This window comes from Ctenopharyngodon idella, chromosome 15 (genome assembly GCF_019924925.1).
Source record: "Ctenopharyngodon idella isolate HZGC_01 chromosome 15, HZGC01, whole genome shotgun sequence".
Classification (NCBI taxonomy): Eukaryota; Metazoa; Chordata; class Actinopteri; order Cypriniformes; family Xenocyprididae; genus Ctenopharyngodon; species Ctenopharyngodon idella.
The window spans coordinates 22792749-22809622 of NC_067234.1; the positions used below are offsets into that span (position 1 = coordinate 22792749).

Below are 16874 nucleotides of genomic sequence, written 5' to 3' on the forward strand. Positions count from 1 at the left end.
TACTTTTTATTCATTTGTGTTATTCGATAATCTACAGCAACTCTTAATAGTTCTCGTCAGACTCAGAACTACTCGTATAGGCAGTCCTCTAGCTTAGATATATGTAGTGTTGAAGCAACAAGCAATTGAATAAAGAAAAAAGCCAAGAGCGCGTCAATTAAGTTATTTTTTATATATCATACATAAGACTGTTTGAATATAATACAAAGGGCATTTTCATATACACAGCAAAGTCTTGACTAGATCTTACAATCTGTGGACACTTATCCTTTTTCCCCATGCTGTTCAATTATATAGTGCATGTTGCATGAAAAGGGTCAAGAAAATCTGAAAAGAAAAAAAAAAAAAAAAAAAAAAAAAAATCAAAAGGCAGAAGAATGTTGAATTAAAATCCATGATCTTGTGAATCAGTGACATTTAATGCATTTAAGAGAAAGGGAAGAAACAGACCTAGCAAACCATGAGCATTATAAAAGTGTGGACATACATGCGTCATACCCTGTGAAAAGATTCTTTCGGTACAAGTTATAAGCCCTACCTTTAATATGTTGTCCTGTTGAAGTCAAATGCCTCAGACTAAAAGCAATTTTGGTCCAATGACCGAGTAAGACAAGGGTTAAAAAAAAAAAAATAATAATAATTCTAATAGGTAAGCAAAAACATGGCAATGTAATTGACATACCAGCAGGAGCAATGTAGTGAGTTCTATACTTCCTTTATTTAAAAAAATATAAATATATACATAAATTCTATTTCAACTATTAAAAAGGGGCTGCATTTCATGAAAACTGCGCTAAATCAGATCTCATTTAGTAACAGCTGAAACAGGTGCACTCTTTAAAAGTTTCTGTAATTTTTAGATTTTGATTTTTGGAATGTTTATGTCAACGTCAGCAAACTGCATTCGAATGTTATAATTTATATATATATATATATATATATATATATATATAAACACTTTTAAATCCAGCTAACATTCAGGTAAACCTTCTTTCCGATTACCACTAGCCGTTGTGAGATTTGTAAATATATATACCAAAACATGACTCTGGCTGAAAGTGATGTCTTTGCGAAAGTAAAATCTGCACACTTTTTCTTGACAGGATATTGTCCCACTGTCTGTAAAGGACTGCTAGATTGAGAGAAGTAGCAAACAGGGTTTCTTAGAAGAATTGAGACATAAAGTGAGAAGCTAAGTGGTGGTGGGGGGCTCACAACCTCTAATATAAGAATCAGAGTGAGCATAGCTATCCTTAACATGACTGAATAGTGACTATAAACACTTATCCTCTTCAGAACAACATGCATGTGCCCAGTGTCTGTGTGGCAGCATGTCACCTCTAGTTTCCCTTTGAATAGTACATCTGAGGCAAGCATCAAACCAATCACTTGATAACAAATTCAACTCAGACTCAGAGGTCACAGTAGCTACAGTAGACTGCCTGAATAAATAAATTTAAGTAGCCACTCAGATTTAAAAAGGTAGAAATTAGCATGTTCATCAAATTAGGTATAAAAGGCAGCATCACTGACTGATAGACCAGGTAAATACAAAACAAAACACTTTTCTCTCCTCAGAATAATTTGTGATCTCTCAGCTACTCTGTAGCCTGCAGAGTAACCGTCAGAGTCCCTTCCCTCCCCTTGACAGGAAAAACGAATGAAAAAGGTAACAAATTGGGGAGGTTTATCCATATAATTTCAGTATTTTGTTAACATTAAAACAAAGTAGTTCAGCAAAAGTTCCAGTTTGAGAGAGTATACAGACTAAAATGGACTTTGATGAACCTTGGGCTGAAGTGGTGAACTGCTACATTATTTCTTACAGACACCTAGTGCTATAAAAAACAACTGCTTTGGTATATCAAAAGAAAGAAAGAAAGAAGAAAAAAAAAAAAAAAGACACTAATAAAGAAGAAAACCTAATTTGTGTAAAATTCACAGCATAATTCAAGAGGAGAAAAAAGGCAGTCACATAAACCTCATTACATATCTTCTGTGTTCAACACAAAGAGGCAAATTTATGCAGATGTTTTTCCAATGGGAACCACATGCTTGACGGGAAATTAAAAAAAAAAAAAAAAAAAAAATGAAAAAGCAATAAAAGACAATTAATGGGAATGAATACCTTATGTGAAATCCCACTTCGGCAATTTTAGGAAGTCATGTTAGGGACGTTTGAACAAGACCCTGCAATTTGGAGTCCCTTAAATGAGAAATCTTTGCTAAATAAAGGCCTCTGAATAACCATTCTCGTTCACCTTCCCTAACCAATTAAGGACTCTTTAAATGTTAAAAATAGAGGACAGCCATCATCTATATTTAATGATAAAGTCCAGCTCCTTTTCAGTCAAGGTCCAAAAGTCATAAGGCCAAAGGGTTCTCAACAGCAGCCCCAGATCCATCTGGATCCAGATCTGTCCCCCTCGTCACATCTCCTCCTCCTCCTCCTCCTCCTCCTCAGTTGCTGTACGTAGTCGAAGCGGCCCGGTCTGAAGAGTACTGCACCTGCCTGTCTCGGGCCCTAACAACAGCTCCTCCCCGCCGCTATAGGCCAGCGCTCACCACCGGAGCTCCGCAGTTTTGTGCCCCCTCTCGAAGAGTTACACGATACCGACAACACGAAATATCACTGCAAGTACTGCTTCCTTGACACGCTACAGGTTTAAACACACAGCTCTTTAGAGAAGTTTCACTTAATGGGTAAATAAAAGAACGACCAGCCAAATTATAATGTCCAATGTCTCACTTGTTTGAACTAAACAAATGTTTTGCATTGCTTTACATATAAAAAGCTGTACGACAGCTCACAGCTCTGAAATGCTCACTGTATTGAACAAATTAAATTAAACAAATCTCCTAGTTTCCAATGTAACAGATGGTAAATAAGTACTGTATGCAGGTGAGTGAATTGGCAGATGGATGTCTCAGTTTCACTATGGTTATTTGCAGTATTACTAACTTATCTAGAAATCGACAACGTAAAATGATGGAAATACATATATACTTTTTAAATACTCTTCAATTTGTAGCGGTTCAGTGATATCTCCCCTCAGAAGTGAGCAGCTTTTATTCTCTATGCACCTTTTGAAAAACAGGAGAAAATGAAAACACCACCATAAAAAGGAAGAAAAAAAACAAAAACAAAACAAAAAATAAAAAACAAAATTCACACAGAAAAACAAACCCATTTCAGCTAAAGTCATGAGCTGGCCATTGAGCTCTGCTGAACACAGACTCCAGTCATTGGAGAATCTTCCCTATCAATGCCTTGTCTCATGCCCAGGTGTCCCTCTGCTATAAAGTGACCAGGTCCTGTGTTTGTGGCAACAGGGTACGTGGGATGTCCAGCCATACCAGTCTCTTGGCGAGGATTTGAGAAGGCACCCAAACCCATACTCATACTTCCATTTTGGCTAAAGTCCAGGGTGTTGGCAGGAAGCTGGCGGAGCTGGTAAGCCTGGTTGCCTTGGTTTCCTGTGGAAGAGGAAGATGTGGAGGAAGAGGATGCAGAGGAAGACAGGGATGTCATGGACAGATGACCGTGCACCACCTCCATGGAATCCTGGGTGGAGGCGCTGTTGGTGGGCGAGTTGTAGAGTCGCGGCCGTGGTCGCGTTGCTATGACCTGTCCGTGATGGTGATGATGGTGATGGGGGTGCAATGCCTTGGGATGCTGGGGAGGCACATGAAAAGTGGTTTCCTGGACTGGATGAGTCTCTACAGTGACAGGTTCTGGTCCTACGATTCCAGGCCATACTACTGGGGGATGATAAGGCTGTCTCGCCTGCACAAACAAGGGAAAAATCAGAAAAAAAAAGAAAGAAAAAAAACCCACAGTTCAGCTTGAAGGCCAAAATTTGCAACTAACAACTAACAATTATTTTGATAATCGATTAGTTGGCTGATTATTTATTCAAGTATAAAGACAGATTTTCTTTTTTTATTTTATTGACAAAACACACTATTCACTAGGGGTGGAAATCTTTAGTCAGCTTCCAAAACGAATCGATTCCAAAACGATTCTTGATCTACTTTTTAAAATTATTATTCATTAATTAGTTTACCGACTTAACCTTAAAATCCTTACATTTACATATCCTTACATAAGTAATTATAAGTAGGCCTACTTTTTAAAATAATTACAAATTGAAAAAATGTAATTAAAACAATTTTATGTTAAGAATTTTAAACTAATATAACTTCAAAACATGCAAGCAAGTAGCAAATAATAAAGAGGAGCAACGAAACATTGCAAGCAATTAAAGAGTATTTAAGAGTATTTTCAGTATTTAAGATTATATGAACGTTTTCTTTCTCATGTTTACTGTCATTTGATTGTTATATCATAGACTGCGGGAGATCTAATAAGTTGCATTCACGCACATATCTCTTTTGAAATATAATAAGTAATGCATTTTGTCCTGTCCATTTAATCCCTTAAGAGAAAACTGGCTGTGTTTACATTAATTCTGCGTCATAAAACTGTTTTGAGACGCAAGTACATTAAACCACTTACACGGAGTCGCGCACAGCCGCATGCGCAAGCACTCTTCACAAACAAAGCGTCAGCATTTGAAATTGAAAGCAGCCTTCTGTAAGTGAGTTTCATATTTGAAATATATAAGTCCACTGCATTCCAAATGACATAAATGATGCCTTCGTAGAGCATTTGTAAGGAAAATACCAACGGGCAAGATCAATTCTGAAATTCTCAGAATCGATCCAGAATCCTTGAAGAGAGAATCGCAATGCATCAATGGATCGCTTTTTTCTCCCACCCCTACTATTCACATCCTGCCCAATGCTGTCCTTCAAACAAACATGCCAACTGAATGCTATGAAAACATATATAGTGAATATATCTATGCTGTATGCAAAAGAGCTATAAAGCAAAAGGCAAGTTTAAATCTCTACATTAAAAATTAAGATAATAATAAAGATAAAGAAAAAACAAAAACATTAACTCAGTGTTAACAGATAACAGGAACACACACACACATTCACTCTGGACACAGTGACCTGTTACTAGGGCTGGACGATTATGACCTAAAATCAAAACCTCAATTAACTGAACATTTTACCTCGATTACGATTAATGAACGATTATTTTGTTTTGTTTTTTTTTTTTTGCCCTCATACTTAAAAGGTTTGTACTGTAATATGCTTGACTATTAAAAGGTGGGATATTTTTTCCTAATGAAAAAGTGATCTGACATAACAGCTCACTTTCAGCAGTTATTTTATCTATGGTTCGTAATATTTCTTACAGATTTCTGCTCGTTGTAAATCAGATACAGATAAATTAGCACAGTACCAGTACATAATGAGAGCGACTGCGTGTGTGAATTAGTCATACCGTCTCTCTATTAATTGTAAAGCTGTGGGTTGTAAATAGTTACTTCAAAAGTAGAAAAATATATGCTATAATAACTTCCGAGTTTCTAATCTACTTTAGTGATAAATCACAGAACAGCGCTGACAACTAACGCTCGATCTTCATATTTTGTGCAGCTACTGTTTGTATGAGTGTTCGTGCCACAATGCAGCTGCACGAGCACGGTAGCTCAATATAATAATACACATCCGATCGTCTAAATCGCTTGAATGTCCAAACTGGCAAACCTTAAAACACTTACAACTGACAAAGTTTAGTGAAGACGCAAGGCTCACCGCTCGCGCGCCGTCTCTGTGTGTTGACTCGGCGTTCACCTGTGTGTTGACTGGACGGGGCGGAGTCATGTGGCTACACATGCGGTAGAATGTTTTTAAGGGGGAAGTATTAACAGGATTAAAAAAAACGAAATAACCGACATGGGAAAATTAAGTTGGTTAGAGGTTCTGAATTTCGGTTTCGATTACTTTTCGATTAATCGTCCAGCCCTACCTGTTACTGTCATTTCTTTATCCTGTAAATTTAAGAAACTTCTTACATTTATATTAAATTGCATGCAGTTATCCCTTTACAGTTACCTCTCATAAAATGCTTAAATTACATGTTGACTTTTAAACCTAAATTTAACTTCCAACAACATATTTCAGCAAAATTAAATTTATTGTGCTTAATTTTAATTGTCTACCTCTCTAATGTGTCCTGTCTGTTTGACGCGCATGCTCACGCTCATTCAGTAAAGTTTGAAGTTTAAACGCAGACTGTCAGGACAAGCCTTTATGCAAAATGAAAATAAACGTTTTGCGTGGAGGAAACATATCGCACATTAAACAGCACACGCATCTGTCAAAGATTCGTAGACAACGATTTTCATTATCGATTATTATCGATTTTATTTTATTGATTAGTTGTTGGAGCCCTACTTTGAATTCCTTTAACTACATGACAAGATATGCCAGGGGGGCTCACCTGAGGGCAAAGGTTGTCACAGTCTATGGCTGGCATGGCTGTGCCAAAATGCCCGCCGCTGTGCCGATGGTGGTGAGTTGGATCGGATCTTGCTCTGCCACTGGTGCTTGTTCCAGATGATCCTCCTGAAGCAAAGCAAAGGAACTATGTTAAGCTTTACCCAGAAACACTACTATCAAGTCAGTTACAGTAAAGCATTTAGAGACAGATCCCAGAACAGATTAAAAGATAGTAGAACCTGAGCTTGAGGATGTACTAGAAGTGGTCCCTGATGACTGCGACTGCTCAAGCGCAGGACTTGTTGACACACTACTGCTTGTATTGGTTCCTTCATCCGTCGTCTTCTTGAAGAAACTGTGCTGGAGGGCATAGTAGGGCTGAATTCGCGTCTTGGGGTCATAGTCTAGCATTCTGAGAATGAGGTCCTTGAACTTCAAGTAGTCAGCTACTGCGTGGCCGGATTCTCCCGCCCGACGACCGCCTGGTCCACCACATTCCACTCCCAAGATGGCATGGAGCTTTCGAGATGCCGGAGGTTTGTACTGCTCACAGAAAAGCAGAGACACATTATAGCACTTACAACAATAATAACGAGCAGTCACACAAAAGCTGCATAAAAACACATGATAATGATTCTACTTCAAAATATCAGTAACACATACCCTTTTTCCATCTTTGGTCTTCTTAATACTCCATGTGCCATCTGACAACTTCTCAAAAAACTTCCTGGCTTTTGGTGCTAGGTCCATAATGTGATTGGGTGGGATCCCAAGTACTTCAACAATTTTGTTCATTTGGTCCACCTATTGGGGTTTCATTTAAAAAAAAAAAAAAAAAAAATCATTTTTGTCAGACTATTTTTTACTATAACAGTCAATTTTCATTAGGTAGAATCATCCGCAATAAACTATGGCATGACTCCCGTATTCTATAACACATTCAACAAGAAGTTGACTTAAAATTATTTGAAATGAAGACAAAAGCTTTAAAATGAGCCCAAACAACTAAAAATCAAGATATTATTCTCAATTTAATTAACCTCTTTTTTCTTTGAACATTTACATTTAATCATTTAGCAGACTTTTTTTATCCAGTTACTTACAAATGGGCAGAATTTTCTAGAAAATTCATTTCAATTTAAATTTTTCTAGCTATGCCAAGCTCTAAGATATTTTACAAACTGAGTAAAAAATATATTTTTTAAAAATCTTATCCTTAATCTTTGTCCAGTAAATCACAAACAACTAGAAAAGTAATGGGGCTTTCAAATATTGTTATGGACAATGGCCCCCGTTGTCCATAACAATATTCGAAGGCCCAATGACTTGAGTATCACAGATTTAGGGGATTCACTCCCACATTTAAATGTAGTTGTCACTCCTAAAACTTTAGATTCATGGTGTTTGAGGATACGGGGAATGTTATGGAAGTATGTTAGTAGTAATAATAATAATAATAATAATCATCATCATCATCAATCAATAATATTTCATAAAGCTCATTACCTCATTTGCTCCACTAAAGAGAGGTTCTCCTGTATGCATTTCCACCAGAATACATCCCAGAGACCACATGTCTATGGCCAGGTCATATGGCATTCCCAATAACACTTCAGGGGAGCGGTAGAATCGACTCTGGATGTACTGATATATCTGATGTAGGAGGAGGAATACATAATCAGTTACAATTTGACAATCACCACACAGTTCTTTTTTAACACTCTCCACACAAGCAATAAATAAGGCAGTTCGCAATACCCTTTGTCCCAGTTGGCAGGAGCTCCCAAAGTCCACTATTTTGATGGCACTTCTCTTGGGGTTACATAGCAGGATGTTTTCTGGCTTTAGGTCACAGTGGATGATGCTGAGCTCAGGTGTAGCAAGAAACAGAAGTGCTGTACACAACTGCTGGGCAAACTTCCGTGTCAGATTCAAAGAAACACCTCTGAAGTTCGTATTTCGTAACAAGTCATATAAGTTGTATGACAACATTTCAAATACTAAGCAAAGATGATTCCGGAACATGAAGTGCCGTTTCAAGTGTACTGAGGAAAAAAAACAAAAAAAAACATGAGATTTTGAATCGAAGGAATGCACCGTGTGTAAAGATTTTGAAACAAACTCAAATAACTGAACAGGTTACTTACCTATATAGTATTTCATCTCTGTGTCATGTTTGTTCATGAGCTCGAGAAGCCGTACTTCAATTTGAGCTTGATTCAGAAAGGCCTTCTTGTTCTTGATGATCTTAATTGCTACCCACTCTTGCTCAGCTCGATCATAAGCTTTTACAACCTAAAATAATGTGTCAGTTACTTTCATAAGACAATAATTTTTAGTTTTGTTCCTTAATAAGATGTCTAAACTACTCTGAAAAGTTGATTACATGTGGATTTTGCTTTCAAGGTCCAAAACAATCATTAAGCCTGTTTCATCATGGCTAAAGTTTATAATATTCCTATTTCTTACTATTTATAATCTTGAAAAGTTTTTTTTTCCTTCACAAAACAAATCTGAAGAAACTCAAGACATCATACCTGTCCAAATGACCCTTTTCCAATTAAAGAGTCAATTTCATAGCGGTCCATCCATTTTTCCCCATTCTTGACGATGTAATCGTAGTTCTCATCATCATAGTCATCATTAAAGACTTTTCTTTCTTTCTTGTGGCTGGAGTCCTCACCTTGACCCTGTTGATGCCGTCGTTTCTTTTTTGCATAATACACCTTTACAAAGGAGTGAAAGCAAGTTTCACAGCATCAGTCTCAAATACTTGAGCACTGTTGTGCTCATAACGTTTTCATTTACAAGTCTGAGAACTTCCTAAAAGACTTTTCATAGGCACCTTCACATCTAGTATTCTAATTTTGTTCTTTATTACTACTTTTCATCTTTATTTAGTGCGTTACTACTGCAAGGACAGTAATCTGGCAAAATACAGAAATTAGAATAAAATGAAGAAACTTTACCTCATTGATGTGTTTGTAGGTTTTGATCAGGTCTATGGAGAGCTTCCTCAAAGGAGCTAAAGTGGGGTCACGAAAGCACTGGGGCATGTGCCTCTGTAATAAAAGAAGCAGCAACACATATAGATTTAATAGGTGATATTTATTATTTCTTAACAAATCCAGACTTTTGTCTCAGAGCACAAATAATCCATAGGCAAGGTGAAAAGTAACAGGAAGAATTAATTTTATAAAGTGCAATAATTAAGCATTTTCCATCCATGTTTATTCACGATGCAAACAAAAACTAAGTGTATAAACAGGAGCGGAGCATTCAGTACCTGGCTGGCAGTGAGTGCTTGTGTCTGATCACTGTATGGCAGTACAGTGACAGACTGGTCTGTACTCTGCTGGTGACAGTCACTGTACTGCTGGTGCGAATGAGGCATGGGAGCAGCCATCTGAAGACCAGCAGCATGGAAAGAAAGAGAGGGTGCAAGCCGGACAGACGAGGGTTTGCATGCTGAGGTCTCTCCCCCTGGAGGAAATTTAAGCTAAATTAGTGTGTGTTAGAACAAAATTCTCCTCTCTCCCTGTGATCCTTTGAATCGCAAACCTCTTTCAGGTTAATAAGACTATCCTTTTCTCTCTGTTTTAGGAGAAAAAACCCATCCCTGAGATTTTTATGTAACCAAAGTGAAGCACAGGCTTATGGCACACTAGAACTAACACAAAACAGGGTAGAAAGCAAATATATATTTTTATGTTTTAGCATTAAGAGTAAATGCCAGAAAAATCAAGGCACTAGCAATTAAAGCAAAAAGACATAGAATCAATTAATATTACTGTAAAGAAAAAAAAAAAAAAAAAAAACAGTTCTCTATCAATTTCTCAATAAAAAGAGAAAAGACTACAGTGCAAATTTCAAGTCAAGTGCAAAAATTTTTGGTCAGAAATCTGTCCTCTTTTAGCTGTAAATTGTGATAATTATAAGGAGCTTGCTCATATATCAGCATCTCTTGCCAGGCAACACAATGCACCACAGCCACACAGAATCCCACCACTATTCAGAATCCCAGCAACAGCACCTAATTAGCATAGCCTATCACCAAGAAGATACAGTGTGATTTGGCAAGCCCATCAATGTTCAAGCCAATCACAGAAGAGTATGCAAATAGCCTACTTTTGTTGCCAGGGCAGAGCTGCTCCCATTTTCCAATAAGAAAACAAGAAATAAACAAGAAATAAAATTGAACTTTGGCACACTTAGATGAAGCATCCACCACATTGGAGCCTGACAGCAAAATAGCAGCTCAGACCCCACTCATGGTGTAGGAGCAGAGAATGATTCAGCTGACCTAACTAAGGCAGGGCAAAGAATTCATGTGATCCACTAAATATTAGAGGATGGAAACACTTCTACAGCCTCAAACACAACCATTTCAAAAGATTTAAGACAAAAGCCGATGAAATAATAATAATACATATTGCACAGTACATTTTACATGTGCCAATATAAACATTTAAAATTGACGCTATACTTAAATACAGTAAAATATAATGCAGATGCTTCTATTTTTTTTTTAGCTGTTCTGCTACGTACATTTCTCAATATAGGCTTGATGATTCATGTTATCAAGGACTGCATGCAATTCAACAAGAGAAAACTGATGTATGTCAATGTACAAACAGAAACAACATTACATTCTGCACCATCGAAGTCCCTCTAAGTGTATATCTAGTGCTGTTTCTGTGTGATGTATAAGCTGCCTTTATAACTCAAAGAATAAATGCAACATTTTTTGTAAGGATCTATAGGCCTGTATTAAAATTGTAAAGTTGGTAGCGTACAAATTGTCAACAAGCCTTTGCAAATATAAACGTTTAAGATGACCCTCAGCAGTGCATTTCACTATTCCACATGTCACTCAAATTTTACATGTGTACTACTCAGATGGACATTTATATTTCTGAATCTGATTAAACTATAAAAAAAAAAAATATATATATATATATATATAATGTTTATAGTATATTTACTTAAGTGTTCTCTGTTTACTGATCTGTGATTATATTGTTTTAAGGGATGGAATGTCAATGAAAGTAAAAAAAAAAAAAAAAAAAAAAAAAATTTAAGTAGGACTAATCAAGTTTAATTTGTTTTTTAACAATTGACGAAAACTAGTGATACGCTTTGTAATTAATTAATTAATTAGTAATAAATAAAATCATTCTCACAAGCTTTTGACTTCTAATGTAAAACTAATTTAATTCATCATTTTTAAGTCATTTTATTCTATGACATGCCCGGTTAAGGTTAGGCCAGGTAAACATCATCTAACATGCGACAAATTCCTTTGACTATTGTACAGTGGGGGGGAAGTGATCTTTAAGTTACCTTCTCTCAACAATGCCAAACATGTTGAATGCACATGCAAAAAGAACCTAGAACAATTATGGCTTTCCATCAAACATTTTCCAATCTATAATAAAGCTATGTAACAACATAACTGGCCCTTACTTATAGTGTAATAGCAGGCCAGCTCCCTGTACTTTAATGGCTTTCATGATTGCCACTGACATCTTCTCAAATTGCAAACCTAAAATGTGCTACATGTTCCAGAAATTATTACTCTTAATATTTGGCATGGAGCACATGAACAAAAAACTATAGCAAACAAAGACAAACTTCACCCAAGTTTTGACTAAGCCACAAAGAGAAAAAGCAGCCAACTACTTGGTTTTTGCTTACTACTAGATCTTCCACATCAAACTAAAGTGACTTAATGTAGCCATGCAATAGTCAACTTTAACCACCATTTTACACTGTGACATATGAATACTGAAATTGACAACTTATACCACAGAGATGAATTGAGTAAGAGGTGCATAATTGCTCAATATTTTCTGCTTCAAATCAAGATTAAACTGTTGACCTGGATGCATTATTTCCAGTATTATTTAATTTAATATTTAAGAGTATTAAAAAGTTTGATTCACTTGCAAAAAGTGTTAACTAACTCATCCAACACATTTAATAGTTTCCTTAGAGTAATGCAAGGATATAAGGGCTGCAAATAAAATTTTTAAAAAACAGAACAAACATCTCAATAAAAGGCCAACAATACTGGGCATGTTGTCCGCACATGTACTTTGTTTTTTTTAAACTTGGCTAACAATAAATTCCTACTTCTACCAGTAAGCCTAAGTTTTCACAACTTTTACTAAACTTTGCCTAATTTAACCAAGCATACTTGAAGGTGTTCAAAAAGTAAAAACTCCCTTCCAATTCTCCCATTAAATGTTAAAGTAACATATAATTAATCTAAATTCTATTAAATTTCCACACAGCTAATCAAACAGAAGACCTCAAATGACACTCCAGCAGATTAGCTGGATTTCAGCACCACTACAACTCAAAAACAATTAAAACAAATTGGGAAAAAAAGGGATATGGGATTGTCCATGGAGTGTAAAAAGAAAACAAATGCAAGTGACAGTACGGATCCGGGTCCTTTTATACATGTAGGCCTATTTCTGCATATCTAGCAAAATGCAAGCAAATTAATCTTACAGTATGATTGAAATAAGTAGAGATGCACCGATGTATCGTCTGCCAATATTTATCAGCGGATTTTTGATCAATTTAACAATCTGCATATCGGCTATAGCATGAAAAAGTTCTATATAACAAGCCGATGGTTTATTAATTACCTGCGTGAATGAACTGAGTTGTATAATGTCTGTTCAATAATCCAAAGTTTTTGTCTGGGTAAAATAATTAAATACTTGCCAAAACAAAATGAAATCTGTACAAAATACAGCAGGATTTGACAATAAGGACAGACCGGTGCACCCAATCAGTCCAGTGCTGCATCTTCATTAAAGTTTATGCTTTGCACATGTTTTTAAGGCTTGTGAATTTAAATATTCAAGCACAAGAGGTGGCAAAAGAGAACTCAGTTCTGCTCACTGTATGAGAAGTTTTGTGTGCGCACGCAGCCAGAAAGCTGCATCTCAGACAGCGTGCAAATACTGAATTAAGTTCTCTTTCGCTTTTTCTAATTCACACAAAATAATGTCAAAATGCCTGTCTTGGCGGGTATCCTTGTAAACATATATGGTTATGTCTTAAATGAATGTAAACAGTTGAGAAATAAAAGGCTTGTTTACCAGTATATTGGATCCATGCAGCTCTTAAAGTGACAGCTGCCTAATGTTAATCAAACAACAAAAGACAAAAAAAAAATAATAATAATAATAATTCACACTACTCTTGACTAAATAACTTTAATAAGGATTAATATATATTCGATTCAGTGAAGAATATGCAGTGTTATTTTACATTTGATTAATTTATGTACCTGAAACCTACTGTTAGACCTACCTGAAAAGCACTGTTTATTTCATATGTATCTTTGCTCTACTGTATTTATGTTGGCCTGTTGAATGTTAAATGGATCCAAACCATGTTCAATAATAATTATTTGATGATGCAGCAATAAAACTAGCATGCGTTTTTTAACTTTGCTCATTTAAAACATGATCAAAACACTATTTTAATGACAAAAGTTCAAATAAAAGAGCAAGTAACAAATATCGGTATTGGCCAACAGTTTGTTAAAATTGGCTAAAAAAAAATCCTTTCGGTGCATCCCTAGAAGTAAAGTTTGTGCAAACATAGAAAAGCACACAAAGCCTCTGTTAAACCAAGGCCACTGTCAATCACATTTGTGGGAGGAAGTGATGGACAAAAAAAAGATGGCATCAGACATAGATCTACCTATGAACTTTGAGAATAAAGTTTACCTCAGGGAAACAGAAGCAACAAACCATGACCTTATTTAAGAGACATCTCTGTGTGTATATTGCATTCATATCTGAACCAACTGTACTTTTATTAAGGCCACAAGTATAACAGTACCAAAGATGAACCTTCAGGTGACAGTGAGGGGAAATCTTTCAGCCTGCCCTGTATTTACCTGGTCAGAGATCATTATTCATCTAGCAAAGACGAAAGCATCCTCCTGAAAGCTTTACCCAGATTAACAAATGCACATCTGAGTAGCGTGCCATCAATTCCTCCACATTAACTATAAATAACTTGATATAATCCCTTGAATACTGAGCTCGCCGAGCAAATTAACCAGAGTTAAACTGACTGATAGTGACAGGTAAAGCGGACCTTACCTGTCTAGCTGGCTTAGCCATTCATCGGGCTCGATCGGACTCGTTTAACGCCTCCATCGTCACGCAAAAGTCTAAACCCGTACTACATGACTGAGCAATGTTTGCTGGATAACTATGGTTAGGCATCACATCGCTGGCTAATGTCAGCCCCCCCTCCCCCGACAGGAAACCAGCCTGATGGCTAACTGACAACACGCTAGTCATGGGGCTTCATCATCATCATCATCACCACTACCACCAGCCAAACACTCCCATCAGACTGATGTGATGATACACTTCTGTAATCACCAGCTGGCCGACTTTCTGCTGGTATACAAAATCGTTAGGCTGAACAAACCACATTTGCTCCTGCAGTCTGACCTAGCGGAGCTACACGGGGGTTACCTGTTAAACGACTAACAGGACTGTCCTAAAACCAGTACAAATGCTCACGACTGAGGCTTTGGGGTGTAAAATCAGGGGGAGATGATCGGATAAGCTATTTGGTGCATCAATAAAGATCGCTAACTAACGTAAGGGAAGTTATTAATCGGCTAGCCATCTAGGCCAAATCATACTAAAGTTAGCCTGTAGCTCCTACCAAACAAGCGGTTTGTAAACAAACCTACAAAGCCCATATGTTTCATTTAGACCTCTACAAATGTCAAAGACTCACCTTTGATGGTGTGATCTTCATTTAAAGTCCCAGATCCAGTAAAGTGAAGCGACTGATCCAGTTTCTCTACGCTGCTTCCAATGAGACACCCCTAATGTACTGAGCCAGACGGGGCTAAATGCCTTTTATTTAAATTGGCAGATAAAACAGCGTCTTTCCAGTTCGGTTTTGCCTGTGTCAGTCTTCATTTGTGTATTAATCATGGTTTATAGGTGGTGAAGTGAAGGCTAGCGGCTAGTTAGCGCTCTTTCTCAGTGACTTTAACGAACGCAGCTAACCAGCTAGCGTCGGAAACGCACATTCAAGATTCTTCGCTTCTGGAGAGGTGGAGACGCAAATTAACTGTTTTCAAAAGCAAAATTAATCACTAAAAACAACGAGGTGCAGATATTATAGAAACAGCTGCATAAAAATGTGAACAAAAAACGTTAAGCTTTTCTGTCAGTTTTCACAAAATGGCGCGCGTTCCAAACCTGCGCAGCGGACCGGCCCGGCGGACCCGAGACACGGACGACTAGCCCACTAAATATATTCCTGACATTCCGATTCGTTGTCCCGGTGTCGTTTTCAGTCCGATGCGGTTGGCGAAGCCTTTCCAAAATTGCCACTGTTACGAGCGCGTGACTGCATTATTCCGGCGGGAAGCGAAAACATTTGAAAGATTAAAAAAGCAACTGACAAAATGGCGACAGCCTGGGCTGTTGCTATGGCAACTGTCAATCAAGCAACCAAGTACCCGGATGTTCAAATGACGATTTGTAGGGGGAAGCAGTAAAGGTTGCTGCACACAATGTGTCAATCAAGTAAAACTGTCATAAAAACTTAAAAAAGAAAATAATTTGATTATTTTACAAAACGCTGAACAATTTTAAGCCACATTGGGCTGCCTTTTATATTGCGCTTTACTGACAGCTTACACAGAGTTTATTGAGAATCAACTACCCTACATTAAGCAAAATGATATATATACACAATAATGACGCATAAACGCCTGTTTATTTTAGGTAAAACATGCTGTATGTAATAAGTAAAAAATATAACAATTGATACAATGTTTAGGATCAGTAACATTCTAAAACACAAGATGACATTGCAATTTTATCCTGATTCTCATATGTTGTGTTTTGTCAAGATTGTCTGGCTGTATGATGTTGAAAATTTATTAACTTTATGCACAATCTTACTTAGCACTAGCAGTGTCTCTCAGGTCTATGTGGTTCATTTTGTGCTCATCAATTGTCAGACTTATCATTTTTATAGCAATTTGATTGTCCTGAAAAAAAAAAAAATGGTACATGGATTGTGATGTAAAATTTAATGATGATTTTATTTTTATCAAACCTGCACATCACAGTTGCAGTATATGAATCTTTTGCCTATTACAGCACCATGGACAGCAACAGCTGCACTGAGGAATAAAAACTGTTGGGGGAGACTTAACAGGTGGTAACCATTTGAATACATTTCTACCGTTCTCCAGTGTATCTTATGAGATAAAGAAACGGTATTTACAGTTTAACTACAAAGTTGACAAATCTTTTGCAACATGTTTACTTTGTCCATCAAATCATGTTTCTGACAATGTCAAAGTGACTTGATGTTTCAGATAAGTTTGGATTTGAATTGCTTTATGGGATCATCTGTGTCTTTGAGTCCATGGAACAGTTCTTTTAAGGTTCCCAACAATTTCTATTATCTCTAACCACAAAATAGTTTTTCTTTTT

At 36.8% G+C, this 16874-nt stretch overlaps 1 protein-coding gene across 2 annotated transcripts; it reads right to left on the reverse strand.

Annotated features, from left to right (window-relative positions):
- Nucleotides 1–153: 153 nt before the first annotated feature.
- Nucleotides 154–15873, reverse strand: dyrk1ab (dual-specificity tyrosine-(Y)-phosphorylation regulated kinase 1A, b). 2 transcript variants are annotated; one of them, XM_051863108.1, is made up of 11 exons: nucleotides 15151–15873; nucleotides 9647–9843; nucleotides 9330–9422; nucleotides 8898–9086; nucleotides 8508–8655; nucleotides 8119–8405; nucleotides 7867–8013; nucleotides 7024–7164; nucleotides 6600–6903; nucleotides 6362–6486; nucleotides 154–3787 (listed from the first exon to the last, which is right to left on the reverse strand). In XM_051863108.1, exons 2-11 carry the CDS (start codon nucleotides 9764–9766, stop codon nucleotides 3203–3205), a joined length of 2139 nt encoding a protein of 712 aa, XP_051719068.1. In that variant the 5' UTR covers nucleotides 9767–9843; nucleotides 15151–15873; the 3' UTR covers nucleotides 154–3202. The 2 variants fall into 2 exon arrangements, with proteins under 2 accessions (XP_051719068.1, XP_051719069.1); XM_051863109.1 differs by lacking the exon at nucleotides 15151–15873 and adding an exon at nucleotides 14496–14656.
- Between the last annotated feature and the right edge of the window lie 1001 nt (nucleotides 15874–16874).